Source organism: Nicotiana sylvestris, chromosome 11, assembly GCF_000393655.2.
Source record: "Nicotiana sylvestris chromosome 11, ASM39365v2, whole genome shotgun sequence".
In the NCBI taxonomy this organism is placed as follows: Eukaryota; Viridiplantae; Streptophyta; class Magnoliopsida; order Solanales; family Solanaceae; genus Nicotiana; species Nicotiana sylvestris.
The window spans coordinates 111,357,629-111,377,255 of NC_091067.1; the positions used below are offsets into that span (position 1 = coordinate 111,357,629).

Consider the following 19,627-nt stretch of genomic DNA (forward strand, 5'->3'; position numbering starts at 1 on the left):
ATCAGTATCCAAAATAAAATGAAAAGTTAATGAAAACAATGGCTTGTTATAAGGTTGGAGTCAACCTTTAGCATTGAAAAATGATTTTGGATTAATAAAGCTACAGAATAGAAACAGCAATAACATCATAACAAATACAGAGAATCGTAGATGTAGAAAGCTTTTAGTTTCTTGTGCAAACGTTAAATTGCGACAATTAATACAACACGTTGATGATATTAAGAGCGGTAATATGGACGCATAAACAGACTAATTTCATTCTTTCCTTCCCTCATTATACAACAACAAACCAAGTATAATCCCACAATTGGGGTCTGGTTTCCTTCCCTCATTATGTTAACTACTAATACAATCACAAGGCACCATCCCAACACTGTAAATATTGCATGCCACCAATCTGGAAATCCAACCAAATACCACGAGATACTTAAGAAAATAGTTGTCTTTCACAAAACCATTTTTCATGACATGATCTAAAACTCGGCCATTGTTATACGATCAAAGTAGCAACCAGTAGGCCCTCCATCTGGCAAAAGAGCTAGCATAACAGGGCCTTCAGCACCTTCTTCTACAGTCATGGTTCCTGCGTGCCAGGTTAAATCCGTATTGACAAATCCAGGATGGACACAGTTGATACACATTTTCGGATACCTTCTAAGAAGAAGTCTGGTGTAAGCATTAAGAGAGGCTTTTGATATGCTATATGCTGGTGCGCTCATCTGCCAGCCGTTCACTTCAAGAGCATCTTGTTCCAAATCATCCAAAATTTCTGCAGGATCTTGTCAATTTTATCTTCTGTCAGGTTTTCAATATCTCCAAGCTCCTTTCTCCTCTCCTCATTTGGAACAAGCTGGATGAGAACAAAAACTCAACAAGATATATCAAATGTTAAAAGATTATGTTCCCATTTCTTTGTGTTGTAAAAGTTGAATCATCGTTTTGCTTTGATTAGCTATCAAGAAAAACAAGATGATCCTTCTAAATATCTGTTGAATTTAGATTTCGTACTGAAAATGACTCAAGAATTATGAAGATCTTTTGCATTGGCAGTTAATTGAAATAACTAATGCAATCCCTTGAAATACAATAAGCCATCATCAAGAGGAAATTCTCGATTATTCACATTACATTAGTCAGTCATAATAGAAATCAACTTTGCAGGGTAATTGTTGTTACTGCCTTCATTGCAGCATGTTTTTTTTCCTTTAAAATATAACAGGCGGTGACCATGCACTGGAAACTAGATCACTTAAACAAATTGAAGATTCTTTTTTACCTTATCAAAAAAATAAATATATAAGAAGTAGAATTACAACTAGCTCGAAATCAAAGACTAGAAGCAGAAAAGAACAGGAACAATGTGCTGATAGCAATTTATAGGCAGACTTCGGTTATATGGTTACTAACTTTGCTTGGGCAAAGGAAATTCATAAAGATGCTTTATTCACATCGATATTTCCAGAAATGACAAGGGTGATGGCCTAACATACCTTTAATGCACCTAAACGGGAGGAGACATTAACAATTCTTGCTGAAGGGGAAATTTGTAGCAGCGGAAGAAGAGCTTCGGTAACATTCTTAACACCATAGTAATTGGTCTCAAAGCATAATTTGGCACTCTCATAGGTTGTTTTGGTGACAACTTGAGGCAAATTGCCGGCTTTCCCTGCAAACTATTTATTGTTGGAGACATAATTAAGTAAATAAAAGTGTGTTTTCTTTAATAATTTAAGCTTTTAGATGAGATAGTCACACACTAAAACATGGTATCAGAGCAGACAGAGGTCCTGAGTTCGAGTCACTGCCACCCAATATCAAAAAGAATATTCACCTGCTTGGCTCATCAAAAAAGAATCAAGCTTGCACGTGAGGGGCGTGTTGGAGACATCATTAAGTAAATAAAAGTGTATTTTCTCTAAAAGTTTAAGCTTTTAGATGAGATGTTCACACACTTCAACATTTATATTAATAAGTACACGGATAAATCCATTTACAGCAATCTATAAATACTCTATTAAAAATAACCATAAGCAGACGTTGATCTATAATTTAAACTCTATTGTTCCAACCTTTAAGGTTTTTAGCATTGAATCCATTATATTTTAAAATTATGGTTTAAAGCTACTATCTGTCGCAATTTTAGTGAATTTTTACACATAAATTTATACACCGTATCGAAAGTACTGGGTTCAGATAAACTTGATGCTATGACGCTGCATCCGCCTCTGACCTTAAGTGCATTATTAGTAAAAACGACAAAGTAGGAGAGAGGCTAGGGGTTGTGTAGTGACTAAGATGAGATAAGGAGGGACGGGATCACCTCATGTGGGTTTGTTCTATTCTATCCCATCCTTATGGGTTACAACAGAAAAGAATATCTCCAAACTAGTTCAGAGCGCGACCAGAGACCAAACAAAGGGACTTCCGTCCACCTCAAATGTTGAGGACCAATATTTCAGTTAGATATGGGATTGAATCACATATCGGTTTACCATGTGAAATCCATAATAACACAAGACCTAATCTTCGAGCAAATTATCTTACCAAGTCTACAGTATCTATGTTCAAGGTCCTTAGGACATCTTCATCAACTACAACTCCACCACGTCCAACATTATTTACCTGCAGAAATTTAATCAGCAATGTTTTGCACTATTTGCTTCAAGAATCGAATGTAAAGCAATATACATAAGTCGATGCATCTTATCTCTCTCTTCTTTTTTTTGATAACCGAGAAATCCCCGAGGGCCCAGTGGCGCACGGTTCAAGCTCAGTAGATAATGGGCAATGCCCTTCTACCGTTCTACATTTAAATAGCAGGCTTTAGTTTGCGGCAGTGTTCCGGCCCGTGATGTGCGCCCGCACATCATGCTCTGTGCTCTTACCACTAGACCTAAGACCGAGGGCCAAAAGTCTTTGAATCTCATGCCAACATAAAAAGTTTTGATCTCACACAATGCGCTTAGATGGAAATTTATCTCCAGTAACTCTAAGCAAAGGCGGACCTACGTTGTGAGTTGAGGGGTCACGGGACCCTGTTAGTCTCGGCAAAAATACTGTATATATATGTTATATATATCTGTACATATATATGGGACCCCTTAAATGTTTAAGTTGTGCCCCTAGACACAAAAAGGCAGATGGAGAAGTGGTTGCTTTGGGCATTTAAGTTCGCTCCTTGGCTAGATGACGTGGATTCGAAGCCCTTCTTTAGCCTTTTTTTCCTTTTTGTTTTAGTTCTTGGAATACAACATTGTTTATCCTTAATAGCAAATTGCTTTATTTTTAAATTTTATCTTTTTTTTTTTAAATTCAATTCTTGGAAGACAACATTTTTTTATACTTAATAGCAAATTGCTTTATTTTTAACTTTTTATCTTCTTTTTGAATTCAACTATAGCTTTGTACTAATACATAATAGTCAACTTAATTAGTTTTATTCTTTTTCAGATCCTTACCTTAAAATTAAAAGTCTCAAATTGCAGCTTATCGCTCCACAAATAGAAAAATACAAATCGTTCTACCACAACCTTATTCAGCAATCACTTTGACTCCAACTCGGCAACTAAGAGTTTGAAACTCTTCTTCAGTTCTTTGACTATTAACGTACCCATAATCTTGATTTCTTTAGTAAATTTTAATAATTTAAAGTTTGAACGCCCTTTTGATCACCGGCCCCTTTTTTATTGAAATACTAGAAATTTAAAGTGTGAAACAGGCTTCTCAAACACTTACCCTTCCCATAGCATCCATTTTGCGAAGAAATCTCTCTCTACTCAATGTTTTCTTTTTCTTTATAACTTCTTGTTGCTTATACTTGAATGATACGTCATCATAATATTAAGTTTTCAAAGAGTTGCACGCTAAATTTTACCACTAGTGATTAGCATGCAGTGGTACCTCTGTCGTGCTGAAATCCTGGGTCCATCTCTGACTCTAAACCACTATCATGAGAAATTGGTCTGTTCATAATCTTACCAGAATATCAAGCCTCCCATATTGTGTTTGTATGAACTTTGCCAAGGACTCAATGCTCTGAGAATCTTGAACATTGGAAAACAATATTTGAAAAACCTTGTCTATTCAGCAAGGATATTGCTTCCATTCCCCTCTTCTCGTTTCTGGCTGTTAGGATAACTGTCACTCCTGAATCTGCAAGCTGCTTGACAATCTCAAAGCCAATTCCCTTGTTTGCTCCCGTAACCACTGCATACCTACAAGCATCTCCCATCACTTCAGTCCAAAGTTTCTAACCTTTTCTACCTTAGAATCCTGTAGGAAGAAGGGATAAGAACACCATTCCAAAAGAAGAAACATGATAGGAAGAATGAGGTACCTTTCAGGCGCCTTCTCTACATTAACTGCCACTGCTAGAATCCTTTGAGGTTGGAAGATCTTCTGAGCAGAGGTGAATCCAGGATGTAAATTTTATGGGTTCAACCTTTAAGGTTCTTAATATTGAATTCATTATATCCTTAAAGTTAAGGAAAAATATCTACAATTTGTTGCGATTTTAGCAAATTTTTGTATATAAATTCATGTTTCGCATCGAAAGCTATGGGTTCAATTGAATCCGTTAGTATAGGCTACATCCGCCCCTACTTCTGAGCAGGTGCTCTCTGACTTTATCAACACGACGAATATTCAAGTTTTAATTGGCATTATCAAATTAAACCATAGACTAAAAGGTCATGTATTGTTCTATATTTTGTTGTCAGAGAACCTTATTCAAGGACAGTAACAACTTAAGTGCTACCGTGATATGTGTGTGCATATTTCAATTTTTGTCTTTAGTTTTATTGTAAAGATATGGCACAGGGATAAGCTCCTTGATGAGGACAGGTAAGATTTAGGCATTTTCAGGTACACGACCTCCTACATTTTAACAATGAACTAGTCAATCTTTCAGCCAAAAAAAAAAAAAAAAAAAAAAAACCCGATCCCTATGATCAAGACTTGCTCATAAGAATGTGTCCTGAGGGAAGGGAAAACCTGTGTATGTATGAGGATTTTCTGTGAATAGTACCGCCGTCACTATTCACGGCCCATAACTCCAGCGTCCGGCAAGGTAAGATCGCAAGATTGGTCTCAAAAGAACCTCCTTTCTCTTTGCGAACAATCCCCAGTTGGTTTCATCCTCAAATCCATAGCCATCTGTAACAAATCTTGATTTTAGATCGAGAGTCACTGTAGCGCCAAGTTTTTCCAGAATTTCAGCGCTGCTTCTTCTATTTTCTTGGACAGAAATGGTGAGTTAGCTTCAGTCATGGATGTGCAGGCCTCTCCCCAGCTTCATGCTGTGGGAGAGATGGATCCCAGCTCTAAAACAAATTCTTATGCTTCACTATTCTCGGCAAAATTGCAAGCAGTAACTAAAACGATCCTTAAACCTGTCCAAAATGTTCATGGACAACTTATGATACAATTTTCTGTTAAGGAATTGGAGGAATATGCAGTTGAAGGTCTCCACCAAGCTGTGGTGATGAAGCTGTCATATGGTGCACCAGAATTACTGGAACTTCGTAAAATAATTCCAGCACAAATTGGGATTAAGGGTCGATGCTTGATTGACTTGCTCGCAGTTAGGCAACTGTTGATTCGATGTGATGCTTATGAGGATTTTGTAGCGATTGTCTCAAAACAGGTTAGTTATCTACAATACAAAGGTCAACAACATCAATATCGTACATTCCCATGGACTCAAGATTACGATCCTAAGGCGGAGACATCAAAAACAGTGGCATGGGTGTCGTTTCCAGATTTGCCGATGAACCTTTTTGCAAAGAAGCCTTTACTATCAATTGCATCAGCCGTGGGAAAACCTATTGCTATAGATAAAGCCACACAAACTAGGACAAGACCTAGCACAGCGAGGGTCAAGGTAATTATTGATCTCCTTGATAAGTATCCCAAGAATATTAAGTTACAATTCATTGATGAGAAATCTGGTAAGGTTATTGAGCATTTACAGGAGTTTGTGTTTGACAATCTTCCATCATATTGTAATGTGTGCAAACGACAAGGACATGTTGGTGAAGATTGTCGTTCATTGATGACAAGGAATAGGTCGAATTATGATATGCAACAGGAAGAAAATTTGATTGAGACGACTATTGCTACTGAACGTATAATGCCTGCTGAAGTTTTGGCCTTGGCTGAGGAGATGAGCAAGGTTGAAAAATTGAAAGGGGATGCCAGGGATTTCTTAAATGCATTACAGCTAGCTAAATCGTCAGGGAGCTTGGTTGATGTGGGAAAAGACAGAACACATCAAAAGGCTCATGAATATGCAGAAGAAGCAATTAATGCAGCAGGGCATATAGCAGCAGCACATCGAGATAATGTTGATTCTGATGATGCAGGGCTTAATCCTGTTTCTAGTGCAATTGTCCCAGTTGCTGAAGCCCTTGCTAGAGTTGCTCAGGACTTGAAGGCTGCAAAAAATACTGTGGTTGATCGAGATTTAGCTGGAAGTTCTAAGGGTTCAGCTTTTGAACATGGGCTGATGGATGACAGTGCTTTAGCTGCAGCTGTTCGAGCAATTTTTGCCAAGAATAATGCAGCAGCAGCAGTAGTAGGACAAGTTGACAAAGCTGTAAAACGACCAGTTTCTGTAGGTTCACAATTGGAGGCTAAGGTTGCATTGAATGCTACTGGTAATCGATGTACTGCTGGGGTTATTAAAGCTAATGCTGCACAAGTTGATCTAACTGAAAAACCAGCTGAGTTAATAGCTACTGCAGTGCAAAATGAGGAGCAGGAACTTGAAGATGTTGTTTTGGGAAGTGCAGCTGCAACAGGTTTTAAGGAAGGTGCTGGGCTCATTAATTGTGGACAGGAGACGACTAATAACCAGCAGATAACAGGTGCAATGAAGAAGGGAACTGAGACAGTTGAAGCTTCTATGCAGGTACTCACGACTACAGTGAAATCTGCTGCTGCTCGTACACAAGTAACTGATGCTTTTACATCAGGTGCTAAAGGGGTGCAACAATCTAAGGGTGGTGACTTCACAGTAGTAAATCAATCAAACATGTCACCTAACAAAAAGAATTCTCGAGGTCTCACAAATCAGGTTATAGACGCAAACAACCTCAGGTGTTCTAACTCTTTTGATGTTTTGCTAAATGAACCTACATTGGGGGATGTTGAGATGAACATACAACAGGTTGATCATGATTTAGTTTCAACAATTAGGCTGTCCAATTCACTAGGCAGTGGAAAGCAACAGCAGTCCATGAAGAACGCAGATGCCCGATCAAACGTCGAGGATCTTGCTCTTGTTCCTGTTGACGAGCAAAAGGCAGGGGCAGTACCTAATGCAGCCTCACCAACTTTAAAGATATCCAATCCAGATCTGGCCAAGATGGTAAAGGATGCTCAGGCAGCGATGTTCATAAACACAACTCCAAAGATCCATGCTCCATTGGTTACATTGAATACCACCGTTCATGACATTCCATCCCAGTCAATGGAATCGTTTGGTGAGAGAGATGGCGATTCTGGGCAGCAACTTTTATCTACTGGAAATAACCAACAGGTAGAGAAAAGTATGGCTGCAATATCTCAAGCAAACTATGCAAATAAAATGCTTGATTCCAAGGAACAACAAGATGTGACGAGTGAATTTTTCCTTACTCGCAAAACATGGGCTGATCAACGTGAACACGAGGAAGACACTAATTTTGACAACCTGAGTGTTTCTGAGGAGGAAGCAGATCATTGTTCATATACTTCAAATGAAGGGGCAGTGGAGGTGCACAAGGATCAAGTTTCAAGCTATTATCAAAGAGTGCAAATCAAAAAAGGTTTGAGTCCTAATGCTGCTGTTTTTGTACCTGCCGGGCAGCAACAAAAGCTTAGTAATGCAGCAGTTTTGAAGGAGATCGAAATTTCGTCGATGCACAAAGCAGTAGTTACTGGAAATAACAATACAACGGCTGTAAAATACAATTTTACACCTACTAATGTCCTCCATGCTATTGTTTCTGGGCAGCAGCAAATAAATTTTGCACATGGACAGCAAGTGCAGCTTGCAAACAGTCCACTCCGACAGCAGCAGCAAAATCAAAGTATCGCAGGGGCTGCAGTAATGTCTCCGAATTCTGAACAACAACATGATGCTTTGCAGCAGGCAACACTTATTTCTTTGGAGGATAGAGAGTTACTTGACGCTTTGGTAAGACCTAAACTCCTAAACTACATAAGTCCAATGCAAGCTGCAAGCACTGGAAATGTGACTAAGTACAGGAATAACATGCAAGCCATACAACAACTTCAAAACACCACAGCCTTAGCAAATACACAAGAAGGAAATGAATTGATAACACTTGACCTCCACGACAATCGACCGCATCCAGTGAATGTGGGAATAGATATATATGAGGAAGGAGAAGAAGATGCAATTTTGCAACAATGCCGGGCAGAGGCATCAAGAAAAGGTGACCTATCACCTATGCATAGTGGAAAAATAAAGAAGGCACATACAAGGAAAAATAGTTGGGACGACAAGGTCAGTGATTTTTTAAATGTTAGGCGACCTCCAATGAGAGTTGCCAAACAAAAGAAGGCTGCCCCAACTACCTCAACGAGGTCCAACCGTTCAAAAAAGAAATGATGATTTTTGAATACTTTTTTAACACGGTTGAGGAAAACAACAAAGAATTACAAATTGAAGATTTTACATGTTTGGAAAAGAAGGGACATGAACCAAATTGGTACTTCATTCTATTATACCACTTTATTAGTATTCTCATTTGTAATATCATCACAGAGTATGTTATAAACTCTGTGATGATCATTGAATATTTGGTACTCTCCAGTTCTTATTTTTTACATGCGTGCTAGTAGGTGAGGCTTTTTCTTGGCCGCAATAGGATTAGTAAGGTAAGGTTTAGCCCGGTTTGTGTTGCCTTGGTCCTATGTCTTTGGGAAAATACCAACACGGCTATGAGATTATATGCCCTCGTGAGACTTTGCCGGCAGCTACACCATGAATCCTCTACATGAGGCTGCCGTCATAAGGCAATGTGAGGCGCAGAGGAGTGATTATATAGCCAAGGCATATGGGTAACAAAACCGATGCTATTGTCCACCTTATTTGTACTTTTCCTAATTGTTGTATTTTCTTTTCTTTTTTATTAATAAAAAACTAGCCCTAGGCGCTTGCCTAGCGGATTGCCAAAAAAAAAAAGACTTGCTCATTATTTTTCTTTCAGTTTGGTCAAGATGGTGTTCCATCCAAGAAGTAAGAGGAAAATAAGAAATGCAAGTCAAAATTATGTTGAGAATACCATACCTATATATATAGCGCAATGTATGCAGTTGAGGAATAAGTGAAGCTTTTAAGAAACAAAAGAAGAAGATATGGGTTAAACAGTTCAACCCTTTCAAAAACAAGAAGATATCTGGAATGAACCTTACCAAAAAACACATCCATATATTAGAAATTCAAGCTATAAAGAATTTAAATAAATTACTTAACCTCATTATTCAGAATTAACAACTACAATAACAAACCCAGCTCATTATTCAGATATGCAAAAAATTATCTCTCAAAACAAAGTATAAAATCTAAAGCAGAATTTACAACTGCTATGAAACACTTTCAAATTGACCAACTTGCAAAAATAATCTGTTTATTTTCGAATTTGCGAATAAACTTACCTGAAAGGAGTAACTCTTTTCGCTTAAATTTTACTACTACTTCAGAAGAAAATGGTGAGAACCCAAATACAGGGAAAGTCAACATGTTGATCAGCAAACATTAAACTAAACTAAACAAGACCGAAAATAAACATAAAACAGCTCATTTTTCTCAAGAAGAAATAAAGGCCCAGAAAAACTCACCTGCAAGTAATACCTCCAATCACACAAAAGGTTAACACCTTATTTCTCTAATAAATAAATCAAATGGGTTTGCAGTGCTACAACTAAAATTATGGAGTATTACTACAACTATTAGGAAGTTGACCCGTGAAATAATGGTATGCCCCTTTAAAATTATAAAAAAAAAATCTTTTTAGATTTTTATATGTAAAAAAATAGATCTCTTATTTGTAAAAGTAAATCTCGCATATGTAAAGATATATGTAGGATCAAAAAACTAAAAACAAATTTATAAAACGATGTATGTTTCAAGATCCAAATATATAGTAAAATAATGATATTTGGGTATGTTTTCCGATATTACAAGTAGCTAGTGTTACATGCTCATAGTTTGATCAAAATTCTGAGTGTCAAATGTTATGGTAAATTTATAAGTTGGTCAAATATTTTTTGTTATTTACTAGGTATTTAATAAATACCAAAAGTATTTTTAGACCAAATACTTATACACTAAAATCAGTCAAAAGTCATAAACTCTAATATCTCTTGTATTTCCCCAAGATACTTTCTCCAAACTCCATTCCATTTCCGTCGTTCATCCTTGCTAACATCCTCTTGTCTATGGCGATACGCTCTTGATATCAGCGGTAGCTTTTGGCATAATGGTAAGTGATTGATCCTAACATCCTCCCTGTAAAGATACTTTCAAATTTTGTATCTTGCATTTAAAGAACTTTAAGAGTATTTTACTTTTTTCGACAAAAACGATTTATCAATATTTTTTACTACACATCAACTACTTAATATCAATATCCAAAGTCCAAACACGTAATTGTTTTATTTGCAAAAGCAATTTCAACACATGATGCTTACTTGATATTCATTGATATTTGGACTTCTGCGTCGGATCTAGTAAGTACACCTTGTTTCTTGCTATTCCAGGACTGCTTAAGCAAATAACTTTAATTGAAGAGTCATGAGACTGGTCTTTTACCAGTTAGTATGTACAAATATTGTCATATACACATAATTTCTAGTCTATCATCCAATAAGTGTATTAGTTGAATTCATTCTGTCCTGGAGAACCAAATAGTAATTGTGATTCATGAAACTGATTTGTCAGACTAGAAGATTAATTCAAGCAAAAACATTAATGATGTGCTAAAACAAGTCTGGTGATATGGACACATAAAGGGATCAATTTTATTCTTTGCTTCCCTCATTATTTCAACTACAAATGCAACCACCAGACATCATCCCAGCACAGAAATCCAACCAAATACTAAGAGACGCGTCTTTCGCTAAGCCTTGTTTGATAACAGGATCTAAAACTCGGCTACTACAGTATGATCAAAGTAGCAACCAGTAGGTCCTCCAGCTGGCAAAAGAGCTAGCATAACAGGGCCTTCAGCTCCTTCTTCTACGGGCATTGTTCCCGTATGCCAGTTTATATCCGTGTTTACATATCCAGGATGGACACAATTGATACACATTTTCGGATACCTTCTTGCAAGAATTCTGGTGTAAGCATTAAGAGACACTTTCGATATGCTATATGCTGGTAGCATTATCTGCCACCCGTTTACTTCTAGAGCATCTTGTTTCAGATCATGCAAAAATTTCTGCAGAATCTTTTCAATTTTATCTTCTGTCAAGTTTTCAATATCTCCAAGTTCCTTCCTCCTCTCCTCGTTTGGAACTCGCTGCAGAGAACAAAAAAAAAATGATAAGAAATATGATATGTTTAAGTGATTATGTTCCCATCTTGTTATGTTGTAATTGTTGGACTATAGTTTTGCTTTGATTAGCTATCAAGAAAAACAAAAGGATATCTGGTGGATTCAGTTTTCAGACTGAAAATGACTCAAGAAATAGGAAGTTCTTGTCCTCTTGCAGTTATCGAAATAATTAGCACAACCCCTTGAAATACAACGAGCTATCATTGAGAGAAATTCCTTCTTATTCTCATTATAGGAGTCAATCATAATAGAAATCAAATTTGAACGGGTAATTTCTGCCTCCCTACACTTGGGCAGATGGGAAGACTTTCACCTAGTGTCGACTCTGCAGGGATTCAAACGTTGGTTTTCAAAGTTGTCATGCGAACTCTTACACATCACATTTTTTAAAAAAAATCAGGTGAACCTAGCTTCGCGCATTACTTTCATATAATCCCATTAATTAGGGCTTAGCACATTAACTTTCATTTCCTATGCATTGAACAAATTTAACAAGGTCAAAAAATTAGAAAAGAAATGATTAACTCACCAACTTTCCAATTCCTCCTACCATTTTTGAAGTTTTTTCTTTCTTAAAACCAAAAAAAATAATTTATGCATGGGAAAATTGAAAACCACCATTCCGAAAAAGAGGTAACAGCGTGATTATATGGTCTAAGGGAAGATTGAGGGTGCTTAAGAGAGTGGTTAGCAAAGAAGTGCTAGGGAAGGCAAATGAAATTTTCTTTAATTTAAAGTTTAAAAGCTGTAACAACAAGGATAAACTAGATTCACTTAAAAAATTGGAGGTTGGATTGTGATATATAGGAACCAAAATTATAGCTAGCTCGAAACCTACGACTAAAAGCACCAAAAAAAGGATTTTTTTTCTGAATGTTAAAAGTACTATATTAACCTAAGCAACATATGCTGTAAAATATTTGCAATAGGGGCTACATTACTGATTCTATAATGAGCTCAAAACAGGATATCATACGTGCTGATAAGCAATTTATAGGCACGGACTTCTGACAATTGGATACTGACTTTGCTATGGCATTTCTCTAAGGAAATTCATAAAGATGCTTTATTTCCATGGATATTTCCAGAAATGACAAGAATGATGGTCTTACCTTAAGTTCACTTCTAAGGGAGGAGACATTAACAATCCTCGCTGAATGGGAATTTTGTAGCAGTGGAAGAAGAGCTTCAGTAACATTCTTGACACCATAGTAATTAGTATCCAAGCATAATTTGGCACTGTCATAGGTTGTTTTCATCACAACTTGAATCACATTGGCAGCTTTCCCTGCTAACTGTTTATAATAATAAGTACATGGGGTAAATCCCATTTGCAGCAATATAGAATAATAATAATTACTCTATCAAAAATAATTGCAAGTGTATGATTACTACAAATGAGAAAGCAGGAGGGAGGCTAGAAGTGGTGTAGCGATTACATATGAGATAAGGAGGGATGGGAATCCTTATGGTTACAGCATAAAACAATCCCTATATTCTAGTTTAGAGCACAATAAGAGTTATCGTCCACCTCAAATTTGAGGATCAAAATTTTAGTTAGATTTGGGAGTAAATCCCATATCGCTCAATTACAATGTGCAATCCTTCATAAAACGAGACTGAAGAATTGACCAAATTATCTTACCCAGTCTACAGGATCTATGTTCAAGGCCTTTAGGGTAGCTTCATCGACTACAACTCCAGAAGCTCCAGCGTTATTTACCTGCAGAAATTTAATCAGCAATTTTTTGCATTATTTGCTTCAAGATCGAATAGAAAGCTGAATTCTTTGAATATTATGCCATAAAATTTTCCTCACACTATGCGCTAAGATGGAAATTTACCTCCAATAATTCTAACCAACTATCATGAGAAATTGGACCATTCATAATCTTACCAGAATATCAAGCCTCCCATATTGTGTTTGTATAAACTTTGCCAAGGACTCAATGCTCTGAGCATCTTGAACATCAAGCTGATGGAAAACAACATTTGAAAAACCTTGTTTATTAAGCAAAGATGTTGCTTCCATTCCCCTCTTCTCGTTTCTGGCTGTTAAGATAACCGTCACACCTGAATTTGCGAGCTGCTTGACAGTCTCAAAGCCAATTCCCTTGTTTGCTCCTGTAACCACCGCATACCTAGAAGCATCTCCCATCAATTCAGAATCAAAGTTTCTAACATTTTGTCCTTTAGAATCTTGTGTGGAAAAGAAAAAAGAACAATATTCAAAAGAAGTGACACGATAGGAAGAAAGAGGTACCTTGGAGCTGCTTTCTCTACATTAACTGCGATTGCTAATATCCTTTGAGATTGGAAGATCTTCTGAGGAAGTGCCTTCTGACTTTCAAAGCAAAGAGTAGAATTTCATGTAATGTTCTATATTTAGTTGTATGAGCATTTTATTCAAGGACAGTAACACCTTGAGTACTGTTGTGATATATGTGTGTACATATTTCAATTTTTGTTTTTAGTTTTTCTTGTAAATTATCATCCAGAATGGTAAGATTTAGACATTTTCAAGTACGTGACCTCCTACAATTTTACGACATTAACTCACCAATCTTTACTTTTAACCAGCAAAAGAAACCTGTCGATCACTATGATCCAGACTTGCTCATTAATTTCCTTAAAGTTTGATGATGATGGCGTTCCATCCAAGAAATAAGAGGGAAAAAAGTAGGCAAGTGAAATTAATGTTAAGAATACTGTATATATAACTATAGGGCAACATGCGCAGCTGAGAAACTATTGAAGCTTATTGACGAGCTTTTCTCTACCCCATGCACTATATATGCAGGAGAATAAATGGATTAAACAGTTCAACCCTTTCTAATGACTTCGAAAACAAGAAAGCATCTGGAATGAGGTCTTAAAACTAGTATATTCCTTAAGCTAGCATTTGGACTGATAGGATGTCTTGGGATATAGGGTATTAAAGTGTACACAATAGAAGTATAAGGGGTCTTTGAATTAGTTACAATATCAGTTAAGTAGTTAGTTGGGTTATTTGACAGCTGGCTATGTGTTGTCAGTTAGTGCATATTAGCACTATAAGACATTGTTTTGAACGACCTCTCTCTTAGACAATACAGATTGAACTTTTCTTCCTCTTCATTTCTCTGTTTCTCTCGTTAGCTAGAATCTAACGTGGTATAGAGCAGGCATCGCAAGGACTGTAATCCCAAACGATTTCCGGCGAGATTCAAGGTTTTCCTGCAAAGTTCAGAGCTAAGGAATTCTACGATATCGAGCTCAATTTCTAACAGCCATGGCGGATAACAAAATCAGTTCACTAGATCATAATCATCCACTATTTTTGCAAGCTTCAGATTGCTCTAGGACTCATCTTAATTCCGCTCAAGCTCACAGGTCCAGAAAACTACACACTGTGGAGCAGGGTGATGAATTTGGCACTCGGGGGAAAAAGCAAGCTTGGATTTGTGGATGGATCCTGTGTGAAAAGCATGTACAGAGGCGAATTAGCAGAGCAATGGGAGAAATGGAATGGCCAGTGTATTACAAGGTAAACCACCTTATGAGTTGTATGGAAAGCCAGTTAAAGTAGATCACTTAAGGGTATTTGGGTACTTATGCTATGCAAGTAACCTACCTAAAGGTGACAAATTCACAGTCAGGCCTAGAAAGGTTGTTCTTATTGGATACTCAGGAACTCAAAAAGGTCATAGGCTTTATGATTTAGAGAACAGGAGTATATTTGTTAGCAGAGATGTGGTGTTCAAAGAGGAGATTTTTCCTTTTGACAATACTACAGATTCAGATGGTTCAGAGGATCTCTTCACTTCTCAACATTCATTTGCAGCAGGAGATGTGCAACAACCACATGCAACTGTGATTCCAACTACACCCTAGGACATGCAGTTGCCAATTAATGACAATACTGCTACAGAAGTGGAAAATACAAGTGATGCAACAGCCATAGACCATGTAGTATCTTGTGGAGAACATGAGAATGCAGCCCCAATAAATGAAAATTCTATTTCTGAACACGTAGCTAAGACAGCAGAAGTTCAGGAACCTCTCTTAGAAGCAACAGAAGAAGCAGGTGCAATGGAGATGCATCCACAACCAGCATCTGCAGAAGTAGAGACTAGGAAGTCTAGTCGACAAGGAAAACCTTCCATTTGGCTTAAGGACTACATCACCACTCGTAAGACACTAACAATCCCTACTCAATTTCTAATACCATCTCCTATGATAACCTATCTCCTACATATCATTCATATCTCAGTGTTTTTTCAGTCTTAACTGAGCCACAATCTTTTAAGGAAGCTGCACATGACCCAAGGTGGATAGAAGCTATGGACCAGGTGATTAAAGCACTTGAAGAAAATCACACCTGGGACGTGGTAGACTTGCCAGAAGAGAAGAAACCAATTGGTTCTAAGTGGGTATTTAAGATCAAATATAAGTCAAATGGAGAGGTTGAGAGGTTTAAGGCACGACTGGTAGCAAAAGGATACACTCAATAAGAAGGGTTGGACTATCATGAGACATTCGCACCAGTTGCCAAAATGATAACTGTGAGAACTATCCTTAGCATAGCAACCTCAAAGGGATGGATCCTCTATCAAATAGATGCCAACAATGCATTCCTACAAGGTGATCTATATGAGGAAGTATACATGGTCTTGCCACAGGGTTTCCAAAGGCGGGGGAGAATAAAGCTTGCAGATTATTGAAATCACTCTATGGCCTGAAACAGGTTCAAGACAATGGAACATTAAGCTCACAAATGCTTTAGTAGGAGCAAGATATCAACATAGTGCATATGATCACTCTTTATTTACTAAGCAAATAACACAAGATATTGTTGTTATCTTAGTGTATGTTGATGATCTCTTAATCACTGGTAGCAACATGTCCCTTGTGGAAGAGGCAGCGTACATTGCACACCAAGTTTAAAGTCAAGGATTTGGGGGAACTCAAATATTTCTTAGACTAGAAGTGATGAGATCAGATAAGGGTCTGTTGTAAAACCAAAGGAAATATGCACTAGAGTTGATTTCCACCACAGGCTAGCTGCAGCAAAACCTGCTTCTACTCCTATTGAGCTAAATCAAAAACTGACTACCACGGAGTATAACAAACATGTAGGACACAATGGAGATGAAGAATTGCAGGATATAGCATGTTACCAAATGCTAGTAGGTAAATTGCTCTATTTGACCATCACACGATCTGACATTTGTTTTGCTGTGCAAGTGTTAAGTCGGTTCATGCAACTTCCTAAACAGTCTCACTTGGATGTTGCACTTAGAGTAGTCAAATACATCAAAGGCTCACCTAGACTAGGTATCTTTCTCAAAAGAGGTCCTATCTCTCATCTCTCTGCCTACTGTGATTCTGATTGGGCAGCATGCCCCAATACACGTAGGTCGATCACTGGATATGTTATAAAACTGGGGGACTCTTTGCTATCTTGGAAGACCAAGAAACAGCAAATAGTGAGTCGTAGCTCAGCTGAAGCTCAATAAAGAAGTCTTGCAGCAGTAGCAGCTGAGGTTACTTGGCTAGTTGGCCTATTACAAGAATTGAATATTGCATTGCATCAACCAGTTGACCTTTATTGTGATAGCAAAGCTGCTCTCCAAATTGTAGCAAAATCCTATTTTTCATGAAAGAACAAAACACATCGAGATAGATTGTCACTTTGTCCGGGAGAAAATCAAAAATGGACTGCTCGCAACTCATCATGCTTCAACAAAGCTTCAGTTGGCTGACATCATGACAAAAGGACTTGGTGTTGCTCAGCACTGTTTCTTTCTCTCCAAGTTAGGAGTGCTCAATGCATTCCACTCTCCAGCTTGAGGGGGAGTCTTGAGATACAGGGTATTAAAGTGTACACAATAGAAGTATAAGGGGTCATTGAATTAGTTACAATATCAGTTGAGTAGTTAGTTGGGTTATTTGATAGCTGGCTATGTGATGTTAGTGAGTTAGTGCACATTAGCGCTATAAGACATTGCACTGAACTCGACCTCTCTCTTAGACAATACAGATTGAACTTTTCTTCCTCTTCATTTCTCTGTTTCTCTCGCTAGCTAGAATCTAACAGGATGCTAACCTATGATTTCTCAAAATCTCGGTTCCAATCAGATTACTTCCTTATACTTCCTAAAGACTGGGTTATTTTTATGTCAAAAAATACATATATGTTTATTAGTTTTAGAAAGTTCTATTAGGAATCACTTTGAAGCTCAGCTATCATTCTGTTAGATTACAAGTTTTAGCCGTCTGTCTCACCTAGCCCCAACTCCCAAGGGGTAGACTAGACGTAGAGGAGAGATAACAGCTTGGGTACCAACCATCGAATATCAACAGCCCCAGGGCTTTGGTCTAGCAGTAAGCAGGTAACTTATGATGTGCAGGTTAGGCTTACGTCACGGTTTTGAGCCCGACAACACACAAAAGCCTGGTATTTAAGCGGAGAAGGTTATAGGAGTGACCCATCATCCACCAAGTTTTGAACAGCCTACCACTAGCCCTCGAGATTTCTCGGTTATCATTAAAAAGGATCAAATATCAACAGAGAACAAATGATGAATTCTGTTCATCTGTCTTAGCCTTGATTGACAGAATTACCCATACCTCTAGGAGTAGCTAGTGTACGATTAATTAGTTGAGGTGTCTACAGCTGACCCAGATATGCCTCCGTCCCAAGCAAGTTGGGGTCGACGATATGAATACTCATTCCTTTCCTTCAGCGCAACCCTATTTAACACACGCACACAAAAGGAAAACTCTCTCACCGTACTGCTATGTGCTATTTTCCATCTCCAGGGTCATGGCAACATTTAAAAATGAAAAAGGAAAAGAAAAGGACTAGAAATACTTGTATATCTGAAATGAGCATGTCTTTTCACTTCAAATTATACTTACTAGTAATTCAGAAGAAAATGGTGAGAATCCACTTATACCAAAATGTTGACCAGCAACAGTAAACTAAACTACCAAAACAAAAGATCAAAACCCATTTCAAACAGTTCATTTTTCTCAAGATCTGGAAATAAACCAAGGCACAGTAAAATGTATGGACTCACCTGCAAAGGGAGTTACAGAACAAATTTGGTGGATCAATTGCTAAGTTCTTCTTGAAGAATACTAGGGAAACGGGGTTAAAGCTAGTGCCACAAGTACTACAAGTATTAGGAAGCGAAAAATATCTGGTGGAGTGAATCTTGGTAGCACCAAATGCAATTGGAGCCATCAAAACTACTCTCTTTTCCTCTTTTAATGGTAATTAGGTATATATAGATACCAATATATTACGGATTATAGATACGTAATATACCATATGATATATTACGGATTATAGATACGTTATCTGTTGTTATAAGATTTATTTAAGCTATTGTATTCATGAATACAGTAGCAAAAATAGGCGCGAATCAGGGAAGTCTAGCTAATCAGCTGTTGTATTCGAGTGTATTCGACTGTATTCATAGCGTGAAACATGAGATTACAACTGGACAGATTATTGTATTCGACTGTATTTGAATGTATTCACGGCGTGAAACAGGGGATTACACTGTTTTTAAATGAAAAGTAAATCAATTAACATAATAGACTCCTAATATAACTCAACAAACTCAATTATAACACACAAAATTTGTATTTTCAATTATAAAAAAGATTCTTAACCGAAAAATACCCCAAACACATAGCAATCTTCAGAGAAATTATATAATACATCTGAATACATAAATTATATTAATTAAAAAAAATATATGAATACATTCATGGCATATAACGAGACCGTGAATACAATAAAATACATAGAATACAATGGGATACATTGAAATACAATGAAAAAAGATAGTAAATACAATGAAATACATGGAATTCAGCGAGACACATTGAATTACAATGAAAAAAAATACAATGAATACAATGAAATACATGAAAATACAGCATGATACGTTGAAAATACATTGAAATATATTAACAGAAAATCAAGTTGTTCAGCCCCAAACTCCGTCGTCTTTGTTCAAGAACAAACCTTAATTTCCGACAAATCCGCCGTCGAGCAAAAACCC

At 37.2% G+C, this 19,627-nt stretch overlaps 1 protein-coding gene and 1 pseudogene across 1 annotated transcript; both read right to left on the reverse strand.

Moving 5' to 3' along the window:
* Positions 1-135: 135 nt before the first annotated feature.
* On the reverse strand, positions 136-9,696 carry LOC104245403 (short-chain dehydrogenase/reductase 2b-like; annotated as a pseudogene).
* Positions 9,697-10,906: 1,210 nt separating this feature from the next.
* On the reverse strand, positions 10,907-18,831 carry LOC104245402 (short-chain dehydrogenase/reductase 2b-like). Its single transcript, XM_009801006.2, has 6 exons — positions 18,632-18,831; positions 13,831-13,911; positions 13,465-13,708; positions 13,213-13,290; positions 12,680-12,862; positions 10,907-11,531 (listed from the first exon to the last, which is right to left on the reverse strand). The coding sequence occupies exons 1-6, from the start codon at positions 18,796-18,798 to the stop codon at positions 11,154-11,156; spliced, it is 1,131 nt and encodes a 376-aa protein (XP_009799308.1). The 5' UTR covers positions 18,799-18,831; the 3' UTR covers positions 10,907-11,153.
* Positions 18,832-19,627: the final 796 nt, after the last annotated feature.

What these genes read in the sequence shown, in the direction of transcription:
- LOC104245402 (XM_009801006.2), bottom strand. Translation starts at nt 18,798, where the DNA reads ATGGCTCCAATTGCATTTGGTGCTACCAAGATTCACTCCACCAGATAT. An exon ending in ATGGGAGGCTTGATATTCTG is followed by an intron (nt 13,291 to 13,464) that starts GTAAGATTATGA and finishes AAATTTCTGCAG; the next exon opens with GTAAATAACGCTGGAGCTTC. An exon ending in CCCTTAGAAGTGAACTTAAG is followed by an intron (nt 11,532 to 12,679) that starts GTAAGACCATCA and finishes TGTTCTCTGCAG; the next exon opens with CGAGTTCCAAACGAGGAGAG.